Source organism: Hevea brasiliensis, chromosome 9 (assembly GCF_030052815.1).
Source record: "Hevea brasiliensis isolate MT/VB/25A 57/8 chromosome 9, ASM3005281v1, whole genome shotgun sequence".
In the NCBI taxonomy this organism is placed as follows: Eukaryota; Viridiplantae; Streptophyta; class Magnoliopsida; order Malpighiales; family Euphorbiaceae; genus Hevea; species Hevea brasiliensis.
The window spans coordinates 81,423,574-81,435,318 of NC_079501.1; the positions used below are offsets into that span (position 1 = coordinate 81,423,574).

Here is an 11,745-nt window from a genome sequence, read left to right on the forward strand (position 1 = left end):
CAATTTGAATGACATTAATGTTCTCCTTTTTATATTTATATATTTATATATAATATAAATTTTTCCATCTCAATTAAGCTGGTGAAATAACAAAATACCCTCCACTAAATTCAAAACCACAAAATACCCTTCAAATTGATACTATTCAATGAACAGTATCAATTTGCCACCATTTTTATTTTATTTTATTTTTTTAAAAATTAAATTCAAGAAAATGGGCATACACATACATGAAAAACTTTCTTCTTTTAATATGCATTCTTCTTTTTTTTAGATTTAATATTTTTATTATAATACTTCTACATTTTGAAAGCAATATCGCGAATGAGCAGTGAATGAATAATGTCATGATTGCAGTGTTTTTTTTTTATACCGTCAATGAAGTTTAATAATTAATTAAAATAAAATTTAATATTAGTGATTTATATATTAATAATTTAATTATAATATTATTTTATATATATATATATTATAGATATAAATTTTGAAAAAAATATATCAATTTTATAAAATTTCATTCATATAACAGCTAATTTTAATGAGAAAAATTAAATTATTAAATGTATATGGCGTTTGTTTCTGTAATGTAATAAAAAAAATTTAAAATGTGAATTGTCAAAATTAGCCCCTATTGCCTAGTTGTCTACCCCCCACGCAAAACAATACACTACGGTCTACGGCCATTAGAGAGAGAGAGAGAGAGAGAGAGAGAGACATAGAGAGAGAGCAATTATCTGGTAAACTCCGACCGCCTATAGCCGGCGACACCACTAGCCTCCCCTGCCTGATCAAGCTATTTTACTGTCAAATTTCCAGCATTCCAATAGCCGATTAAGGCATAAAGCCAGAGGAACAAGAGAAAACAAAAAGCTACGGATGAAACATCGAATTCATCCTATCGTCAAAAGTTAATTCTTTCAAGAATACCTATATAATTATTTTAGTTTTGTTCCTTGGTTTGGTTTGATTAGTTTTTTTGGGTTTGTGCTTCTCTACTCGGGAACACAAGCCAAGACCCACCAACCCACCCTTGGGAAGGAGAATTTTCTGCCCAATTCAATTATTCAGGTAACCCATCTATTTCTCATACTCCCTTTCTCTTTGTTAATATGTCTATATTCAAAGTATCTGTCTGCTTATGTATTTAGATCATAAAAGCTCCAGACTTTGAAGAACCTAATACAACTACCTTGCAATAATGAATATGGACTTGTTTTTGTTTTATTTCATGATATTTTTCTGTTTAATTTCATGGGTTTGAATGGGTAGACCAAACTATCTTTTAATTTGATTTATTATGTTCTTTTTAAAAATTTCATGACCTTTATAGATCCCAGTACACCTATATGGACCTTATAAATTACTTGATTTGCTTATCTAAACTGGTCACGAATTTTCTTTGTCATTTCTTTTCTTTGGTCTTTAGTAAATTTATGGAATATGAGAGTTTGCATGAGTATTACATGAACTCTGTTCAAGTGGCCAAATTTTGAGTTATATTGTCTACAGTTGATCTCTCTCTCTCTCTCTCTCTCTCTCTCTCTCTCTCTCTCTCTTCCAATTTCTGTTGAGGGGATAAATTAGTTGTTATATCGGGTCAACGCTAGCACACCAATGGACTAGGGAAGAAACCAATTGAAGCCACAATACTGCTGCATTGTACAAGAGAGGTCCATGTGGGAGCTCTTTATCAGTATTCCTGGTGTTTTAATTTATTATATGATTTTGTATTCTACAATATGGTTGCTGAAAACAGCAGATGGATCATGTCTCAAGACCATGGGTATGAAGAACACATTCATCTAATAGTTACTGTTGTAATGATTTCGAATTTTGAACTTGTTGCTAGTAGAGCTTTTGTTTTGTATGGTTTCATAATTGGGTATGTAGCATTGCTGTTGAAGCTATTGTTTAGAAAAATATTTCCTTAAATATGTTAGTTAAGGGTATTAAAAATTGGTTTAAAGTTGAATTTGACATGTTTTAGTCACTCCAAAATAACTAAAATTGGAGGCTATGTCTTGTTGATATTGTTAAAAGAAAAAAGAAGTCATATCATTCAACTTTTGATTGTAAGCACAAGCAATTACTACTGCTATGAGCTGATGAGAAGATGTTATTTGACAAGTATGGGCGTTGCTTGAAATGATGCTACTAAGAATGATATGATAATGTGTAAATCAAAAATATTTTGGTCATTGTATTGCTGAAAAGATGTTTGATAGATTGCCAATTCTCATGGCATGGGATGGCAAACTTGCTGGCTGACCTTCTCCAAGCTTGAACAGGGCTCAAACTTGAGGGATTTCATTGTGTTCAAAATTTGGTGTTTGGTTGGGAGACTTATAACTGGTTTATAGCTATTCAAAGGTGGCATGGCCTTGTAAAGACATCATTGGAGTTTGGTGATGTGGACTGTTTCTTTTCTGTTCACAATTTTAAGGAGCCAAAAGGGCATGCAGAAATCTAACAAATGGGGAAGGGCAATGCTAGCAAAATGTTTGACTGATGGTGAAGGATGACAAAATGGTTGGTGTGGAACCCTTGGATTTGGTTCTACTGGAAAGGCTTTTATTAATGTGCATGAAGATGTATGTTATCAATTTCATATCATGTACTCACCTTTTTCTTCTTGATAATGTTGTTGCACTCCATGGATGCCCTATAGTGTTTTCTCTTTGAATGTTTGGAAGAAAATGTTGGGGTTAATTACTTACTGAATAAATCCATTATGTGATGGCTCATTGACCGGTTATTGGAATTTTGTTACTTGTTCTATAGCTGTGAAAGTTGCTGCTTGCGAATGATTAAGGTCTTTTTTTTTTTTTTTTTGATCACTTGCCAATAACTTAAATTCTCTTTACATTTGTCCATTATTTGGATGTCATTTAGCATGAGGGGACTTTAGGCAACTTATCTATGTGATGCCTTATTAGCTGATTATTGGAATTTGTTACTTGTTCTATTGCTACAAAAGTTGCTACTTATAAATGGTAAGGATTTGTATTTTTAGGATTACTTGCTTATAACTTAAATTCTTGTCACTTTTTGTTCATTATTTGGGATGTCATAGGATGTTTGGCTTAACTTATAAAAAATTAGCTTAATACAAGCTTTTAAGTATTTCAAATTTTAAACAACTATGTTTTTGGTTAAAATTTTTATAAGTGGCTGTCTGGCTGATAAGTAGATAATACATTTGGTAAAAAATATTTTATATTCACATTTATTTTTAAAATTACTAAAAAGAATATTAAATGAAATATGTGGTGAAATTTTAAAAATTGAAAGAGGATAATATAGTAAAATATTTGGTCAAACTAGTTTATAAGCACATGACTTATAAGCATATCAAAATGAAAAGTTGGTCTTTTTTTACTTATAAGTTCAACTTATAAGTCCAAAAAATGTTGTAAACATATATGTAAACTTATTTTTAGAGCTTATAAACTGATTTGACCAGCTTATAAGCTAAAACAAACACCCTCTTAGTATGAGGGGACCATTGGCAACTTATCTATGTCAGGAAGATGTGGTTAATGAATTGGGAAATATATTCTTTTGATCTGATCATAGATGGGTAGCGACTTTGTGCTGACTATGGATGGTCAGATAGGCTTATGCAGTCAAGGAAGGATTCAATATAGGAATTATGTTGATTTAACTTTTCATTGTGAAATTAGGAAGTATAGAGTTCTATTATTTAGGAATTCTTTTATTATTATTATTTAGGAATATCAGGTTTAATATTTTTCTAGTTTGAGTTTGTTCAATATTCCTAATATGTTTTGGTTTAGTATTCCTAATTAGTTACTAATAGGAGTAGTTGATAAACTATAAATACCTATGTCTTAAGTATTTTATTTGAGAGACTTATGGTATGGTTGACAACTGATTTGAGCTAATAAAATTGAGAATTTGTTTCTCATCCCTTTGTTCCCCTTTGTTCTATTGGTTCTACATCACAGGCTTTTCTCAGTTGAGTTAAAATGTTTATGCATGAAAGCTGTCAACACATTAGGAAAAAATCATATCTGGCTTTTGGCCCATGATTGAAAATGCTTTGAATCATTAGATCTTTTTTTTTTTTTCTTTCTTTCTTTTGGTAAGGTTGGATAGGGGATAATATCTTGGGGGTGAAGAAGATACCGTCCTGTGTTGAGCTGAATAAATGTAACAAGTCTTGAGGTTGCAATCAGAATATAACATTTTGTTTCATTGAGTTGAAACAATAGAAATGTACATGGGCTTGAAAACTTCAATTTTTGTCTGCGAAATTTAACATGACTTCTTAATGATGAGGATTCTAGTTGTCTTATGTATTTTCTGTGATGTTTGTTTACAATTGATAAATGTGCCACTTCTGTTACAAGAGCGGGTGTGTACCTGTCTGTTTGTCTCATATACCACAGTTAATTGTTAGATTTCAGTTTGCTTTTTGACTTTCAGCAGATAAATTATTCAAACTTGGGTTGCGTCTATGAACCGATTCCATCACTGTATGCTGCTGCTGCTGACTAGGTAATGAAGGGTTTTCGTGAGAGGGTATCCTCAAAATGTTCTTCTAAAACTACAACTGATACCCCAAATAGATCTTTGACATCTGATTGTTCAGAAGCAGGGTCCCTTAACAGTAAGTGCTCCAAGGGCTCTTTATGGTCAAGCTTCTTTGCATCTGCTTTCTCAGTCTTTGAAACATATCGTGAGGCACCAGCTTTTGAGAAGAAGGGAAGTCATACTAGAAACAATGGTTGGATGTCAGCTATGAAGAAAATTGTGGCAGGTGGCTCAATGCGGAGAATCCATGAGCGTGTTTTAGGGCCAAGCAGGACTGGGATACCTAGCACAACTAGTGACATATGGCTTCTAGGTGTGTGCTATAAGATTTCACAAGATGAGTCCTCCGGGGATGCAGCTGCAAGCAATGGATTAGCTGCATTCACACATGATTTTTCTTCGCGAATTTTATTGACATATCGAAGAGGTTTGTATTATGAGATGTCCATTTGAGCTCATATCTGAATATAGCTAGCAGACAAAAAATTAGGGGGAACTTTTTTTATCACTTGGTATTTACAGGTTTCGATGCAATTGGAGATTCAAAATTTATCAGTGATGTGGGCTGGGGTTGCATGCTTCGAAGCAGTCAGATGCTTGTTGCTCAGGTATAGTGCTTTATCATTTATCAAATCAGCATTTTTCTAAAGATGATTTCATTATTTTTATATAGCTTTCTAAATGCTTGGTAATATATGTTTTTTTATGATGCTTTGTTTTAGAATAATCAGCTTCTCTTGTTTCTAAATGTGCAGGCATTGCTTTTTCATCATTTGGGGAGATCTTGGAGAAAACCTTTACAGAAGGTAAGATGAATGCATCTTATTGATTTCATTCTTTGTAGTGCTAATCTTTTTTGTTTGTCAACTATGAAAATTGAAATTTGATGTATCTTGTAACAGTCATGAATCACATTTAGTGCGTAGTGAATATTCCTATATTGGATTTTTTTTTTTCGAAAAAAAAAAAAAATTATGCAGCCATTGGATCATCAATATGTTGAGATCTTGCACCTTCTTGGTGACTCTGAGGCATCACCATTCTCTATCCACAATCTTATCCATGCTGGGAAGGCTTATAGCCTTGCAGCTGGGTCATGGGTAGGCCCATATGCTGTGTGCCACTCCTGGGAATCGCTTGCCCGCTTCAAGAGAAAGGACAACAACCTTGAATACCAGCTACTTCCAATGGCTGTTTATGTTGTTTCTGGTGATGAAGATGGGGAAAGGGGTGGAGCTCCAGTTGTCTGCATTGAAGATGCCTCTAGACATTGTTTAGAGTTTTCTGGAGGTCAAGCAAATTGGACACCGATTCTTCTGTTGGTTCCTTTGGTTCTTGGACTTGAAAAAGTAAATCCAAGGTTTGTAATTATGCTTTGTAAGTTTATCTTGTATTTTAACTGATTCACTTAGTTCTCTCTATGCAATTTATAATCAAGTTGTACAATTTCATGTTGCTTAATAGCTTAGTTGCTCTAAATTTATCTATTATTAGTTTGAATATTGCATAATGATCTGAGGCTTCTATTTCATGTTCTATGATACTGTTCTTTCACCCTTCAAGGGTTATTGTTGGGTTTGATTCTTTGTGCCATGCTAAAGTTTTTTGGACTTTTCATGACTAAGTACTGATCCCTGTATGCCTGGTAGTTTAAATGTGAATTTTTGAGGAATCTTCTATGGAGATGTCATGGGGCGATTAATTTAATTCCTCAAAGTGAATATTGTGGCTGCATTACCTCCACTGATTTTGCTGTTTTCTGTTTGTGGAGAGTTTTGATAAGATTGTTGTGTAATTTTCAGTAGAATTTTTACTAATGCCTCGATCATGAACTAGATTGAGGGTTTTTGCTTGTTAGGATTAATCATATAATTTGACCAACTGTTTGGGAGTATATTTCATTTTTTTTTTTTTGTATCAAGAAACAGGGAAATGTTGAGGTGATTTTTTTGTTTGATTTGATGTGATATTGAACTTGAGTATATATCCTTATTTATTTAAGTTCTATTGCTATTATTCTTTGGATCGTCTCTTTTATTGTTGTATATTTGGAGCAAAATTACTATGGGAAAGACCACTTGTTTTGCCCCTCAGTGCTACATGTTTTTGTTACTGGTGGAACAAGAAACAGAATCTTTTTAAATTCTCTCTTTTTGTTTTTTCTATTTATTTTTTTTTTAAGAAAACTTTTAGCAAACTGTTGCCTAGAGACATGAGGAAATACTAGTATTGAACTTGAGTATATATCCTTTTTTAAGTTCTATTGCTGTTATTCTTTGGATGGGCTCTTTATTGTGCAGTTCTTACTGTAAATTTGGAATGAAATAGTCCACTATCCTAATTAGATAGTCTCCCAATGCAACGTTACAACTTTAAAGAACAAATTTCCCTCTTTTGCTGTTCTTGTTAGTATAATGTGCATAATATGTCACTTCCATATATGTTAACCATTTCTTTTTTTAAATTGCTACCAGGTATATTCCATCTTTGCAGGCAACATTTACTTTTCCCCAAAGCCTTGGCATTATGGGCGGGAAACCTGGTGCCTCAACATACATTGTTGGTGTGCAAGATGACTGTGCTTTTTACCTTGATCCGCATGATGTTCAACCGGTAAAGCATAATATTTAATTTCTTTAATTATAGTTGATTGTTTTTCCATTGTCACTTGGTTTGAATGACAATTGTATACATTTGGTTAATGAAATATATGACAAAATACCAAAAATGGCAGTGGCATAAGGTTAGTAGGACTTATTTAACCTTGTCATAAAGCTGAATTCTTCATCTTAAATAAAAAGAAAAGTTTGACAATTGCATGAAAAAATACATTGGGAGTTTGGAAGACTTTATCAAGGATTTTCCTGTCCTATGTTTTGGTAAAAATTTTAGCATTTCGCATTTTTCTCGTGGTTAAGACTGTCATAGTTAGTAGTTTGATATATTTATATATGTCAATAAAGTTCTACTGATTTTATTATATGGTGGTTATCTTAAGACTTCTATGTTGTGATGATGGTACTGAGGGTTAAGAATTGACTACTGTGATCCTCTGAATGTGTGCAATATTTTACTTTCTGCAATTAATTTATTTGGATGATTAGGCTTGTCAAGTTTCAGAGGCAGGAAGCACTTTATTCATTTGGACAAACAATAGGGCTAATTGGTTAGCAATAAAGCTGGATGCTGGCATTAAGAAATCTAATTTATGTGGTGTCCATTAAAGTTATAACCAAAGCTCCAGTAAAGCCAGTTGTGACTTGTATTTTCCACAGAAGTTCTTACATGTATTTATACATTTGTATGTTTATGATCTTTTTTAGCTTTTGGTAATATAGTCAAAGGGGCATGGGGAGTGGGGTGTGTGCCTAGGTGCTGAGGCTCAGTGAAAAAGCACCTTGGTGATTTTAGAGCTATCAGCCAGGCTCTTATTGTGTTCAATCAAACAGTTCATGCGAGGTGGCAGACGCTAGGCTTGTGCCTCCTTGAGAAAAGGCCATAAAGCTTTTTTCCTCCTCTCCCCTATCTCTCTCCTCCTCCCTCCCCTCCCCCCTCTCTCTCTCTTTAATAGTTCATTTCTTCCACTTAAAAGGAGGGGTATTCTAGTCAATCATGGAATTTAATTTACTAAAATCTCTGTACTTGTAGTTACTGTTTCTAAAGCTTGGTCATGTCTATGGTGTTTTCTAACTTTATTTTCTTCTTATTTTTGTGGTACGTGCATGTGTATACACATTCTGAACATATCAAAATACAGTTTAGCACTGGATTTATTGTTTGTGGCTGAAAATTGCATCATAACATTGTTGCACGTGTTTGACTTGATTGTGAGCTGTTCAATAGTGCCTGTTCCTTGTTGATCTTTGGGTTATTCAGGTGGTCAATATTAGCAGAGATGGCATGGAGGCAGACACTTCATCTTATCACTGCGAGTAAGTTGCTTGTCAGGATTAATAATTTTATTCTACATTGGCTATGAAAAGTTAAAATTCTTTTCTTTCCCTGATTTGATTCTTATTTGTGATATTTGTCTAGTGTCATACGGCACATCCCCCTGGATTCCATTGATCCATCATTGGCAATCGGATTTTATTGTCGAGACAAAGGTTTTCTGTTTTATCTTGACTTTTTTCTAATATCTAAGCTTTTCGAAAGGGATTCATTCACAATGTATCTTACCTTTATTATGTTTCTGCTTGCTGCTGAACAGATGATTTTGATGGATTTTGTTCTTTGGCATCCGAGCTGGCAGATGACTCGCACGGTGCACCATTGTTTACTGTGGCTCATACCCGTAAATTGCCAAAGCAAGTTGGCCATGGCACTTTAAATGAAAATGATGAGATTGAAGAGGATGATTCCTTTGGTGTAATGCCCATGAATGACGCAGAGGGTTGTGCACAGGAGGATGAGTGGCAACTGCTTTAATCAGTGTTCATTTTGCAGATTCGAAACTTGTACATGTTTTGGCCTGAAATGGGCTTAGTATACCAATTCCACAACATCTCTTGTTAACAGCACTAGTCAACTGTGTTTCTTTTCATTGTCTCTCGTGGTTCAACATTTGTAGAAAAAAGTACAATGGAACTCTTCAATATTTATGATTCTTTCAGGTAATAAAATTTGTAAGATAATGGAATTTCAGTTAAGCAGGGAGTCTCTCTCTCCTTTTCCTTCTCCACCATATCTATTTTATTTGCATCCTTCAATAGCCAAAACCGAGGAAAGTAAGTCCGCCCACTTAACTGCATTACATGTTGATTTACAAGTAGATCCTTCTTTGAGGGATGTTTTGTCATAGACAAACAAGCTTTTGAGTTTCCATTATTTAATGGGACATTGTGAGTTAGGAAACATATTCTGACCCACTCCATATTCTCTAATCTTAAATGAAGCCGAATAGAGGAGGTTGATAGTCATCATAATATGATTCTTAAGATCTAAAGGTTGAAATGTACACATTGATACAGAGCTAAAGATCCATATAGAAGACTTTGTTGTATTGTACTTGTATTGTGTAATACTATGGTTTGTGCCTCATCTATTTGATTAGCAAAATAAACATTGCAGCAAACCATAAGAAAAGCTTCACATGGGTTCAATACTCCAAACTACCTAAAAGATATCAAAAAGGTCTCTCGGGAAAGCTATTTAAGGCCCAAAATCCACAAAAGCATAAGCGTCAACGCGCACGTTACATGCTAATTAAAGCACACTAGCAGTCGTTTAAGCTCAGATGGTAAGATAACAAGCTGAGAATGGAAACCCAGAAAATCCTGAGGGAGTGTGGATATGATCCCACTTGGTACTGCCATTATTGCAATCCCTTTCCAAGATGAATGCTCCTTGGCAATCGCATTCAATACACGAAGATGGTGATCTCCTGCCACTGCCACTCATCGCAAACACTCTATGCTTATTAATAACCTTATCATTCCTCTTTATCTCTTGGGCACCTTCTCCAAGGCTGATCATACAAGGATTTGTTCCAGTGATACAATCTGGAAGTAGAATTGAATTCACTATTTCCCACCTCATGTTCTCATTTTCCTTCACTTCTCCACCGATTCTTCGCTGCTGCTGTAATTGGTGTTGCTCGCCTCCCAAGAACCACCACCATTGGTTTTGATTTCTATTGATACTAACTGTAGCAGTGGCTCCTCTGGGGCTAGTATTTGAAAAGGGCCAAACCCCATCAACCTTGGACCAAGACCCTGTATCTGGGTCATAGCACTCGGCATCAAACCTGAACTGCCCTTGGCTATCTGTGCCATAACCGCTCACAACCCAGAACCTGGAATCACCCTCCCAGGCTAGCCCCTGACCTTCGTCCCTTTCTTCAATCATATCGGGTAGCTTTATCCATTCGTTTTTATCAACATCATAAACCTCTGCCGATCGTAAGGCGTTCTTCTGACCGTCGTGGCCTCCGGCAACAAAAACCTTGGACGGTCCAACCAAGGCACAAGCAAAGAAAGAGCGTGACACAGACATTGACGCCCCACGTCTCCACCTGCAGCCACCAACTCCGGTGAGATCCAAGATGTACACATCCGGGACAGGTTCTAGAGTGGTGGGATCCCAACCGCCCAAAAGGAGTACTTTCCGTGATGATGGAAGCGCCAAACACTGGCAGAACATGGGTATTCCTCCCTGAGGCCTTGTCCTTTGCCAAATATCATGGGTTGCGTTGTAGATGCTCAGTGCAAACTGAGGTGGGCTCTGGATCTGTTTGTCTTCCTTATTGGTTACAGCAGCAGTGGCGGTCGCAGTAGTGAGCAAGTCAATGGAATCCGACTGGGGGAGAGGCTGCACAAGACACACAAGATGCTCCGAAGTGCCAGATTTGCGCCTTTGTTGATAGAAATAAGGATGGGAAATCGAGTTTTGCCAAGTATGGCAAACTGATTTCATATTAGAATGGAATTGATAAGGCACTCTGACAAGACACTCCATGGCTATTTCATCTGGTAGGCCTGGAATCAACTGCAACTCTTCTTCTTTATATGATGATTCAGAGACCATCAGGGAGTTCTTGACACTAGTGTTCTCTTCTTCTCCCATCTTTTTCTCTTCCTATGAAAAACCCACCAAAGATGGAATGAAAAGATCTTAAAGAATTGCAAGACTAGGGAGAGATTTGGAGACTTATCAAGTTTGTGTTACTGAAATTATAAAGGGGATGAATTGCAGCGACAAGCAGAGCTCACGTTGAAAATTTCTTGAAGACTGAGAAATATCTACAAGTCTAAGCTGGGGAGAGGATAGACAATGGGTTGGCTATAAGTAGGCACTGCACTGCGCCTGTGGGGCTTGTGTGTTAGGTCACAACTGATGACTGATGAGTAATTAGCATATCATGTGTTATGTATGCTTAGCTCTGTCGTTACATTCATTCATCATCTTGTTCTTCTTACTAAAATATATTGCATGACACGTATTTAAAAAAAAAAAAAATCAAATAGCATCATCAATTTTAAAAATGTTTTAATTTAATCAATTTAAAAAATTAATACATAAATTAACTTCAGAACTTAATAAAAAAATAATAACTTTAATTTCTCTTTAATTTTAATTCTAATTTATATTATATTTATTTTATAGAGAATAATTTATATATAAAAAATATTTTTTTATAAAAATATTTTTTATTATTTAATTTTAATAACTATATGTGTTTATTTCATA

The 11,745-nt window shown here is 35.0% G+C and overlaps 2 protein-coding genes across 10 annotated transcripts; one reads left to right on the forward strand and one right to left on the reverse strand.

The window, feature by feature from the left end:
- The first annotated feature begins 656 nt into the window (after positions 1-656).
- Positions 657-9,206, forward strand: LOC110656672 (cysteine protease ATG4). 9 transcript variants are annotated; one of them, XM_021813561.2, is made up of 10 exons: positions 658-1,068; positions 4,431-4,521; positions 4,616-4,984; positions 5,080-5,165; positions 5,313-5,363; positions 5,538-5,917; positions 7,032-7,170; positions 8,434-8,489; positions 8,593-8,663; positions 8,768-9,206. In XM_021813561.2, exons 3-10 carry the CDS (start codon positions 4,756-4,758, stop codon positions 8,983-8,985), a joined length of 1,230 nt encoding a protein of 409 aa, XP_021669253.2. In that variant the 5' UTR covers positions 658-1,068; positions 4,431-4,521; positions 4,616-4,755; the 3' UTR covers positions 8,986-9,206. The 9 variants fall into 9 exon arrangements, with proteins under 9 accessions (XP_021669249.2, XP_021669248.2, XP_021669247.2 ...); XM_058153824.1 differs by having other exon boundaries at positions 4,622-4,984; XM_021813560.2 differs by having other exon boundaries at positions 4,450-4,521.
- Positions 9,207-9,540: 334 nt separating this feature from the next.
- LOC110656675 (F-box/kelch-repeat protein SKIP20) lies at positions 9,541-11,331 on the reverse strand. Its single transcript, XM_021813563.2, has one exon. It carries the CDS (start codon positions 11,119-11,121, stop codon positions 9,790-9,792), a length of 1,332 nt encoding a protein of 443 aa, XP_021669255.2. The 5' UTR covers positions 11,122-11,331; the 3' UTR covers positions 9,541-9,789.
- Positions 11,332-11,745: the final 414 nt, after the last annotated feature.

What these genes read in the sequence shown, in the direction of transcription:
- LOC110656672 (XM_021813557.2), top strand. Translation starts at nt 4,525, where the DNA reads ATGAAGGGTTTTCGTGAGAGGGTATCCTCAAAATGTTCTTCTAAAACT. An exon ending in TTTATTGACATATCGAAGAG is followed by an intron (nt 4,985 to 5,079) that starts GTTTGTATTATG and finishes TGGTATTTACAG; the next exon opens with GTTTCGATGCAATTGGAGAT. An exon ending in CTTGAAAAAGTAAATCCAAG is followed by an intron (nt 5,918 to 7,031) that starts GTTTGTAATTAT and finishes AATTGCTACCAG; the next exon opens with GTATATTCCATCTTTGCAGG.
- LOC110656675 (XM_021813563.2), bottom strand. Translation starts at nt 11,121, where the DNA reads ATGGGAGAAGAAGAGAACACTAGTGTCAAGAACTCCCTGATGGTCTCT.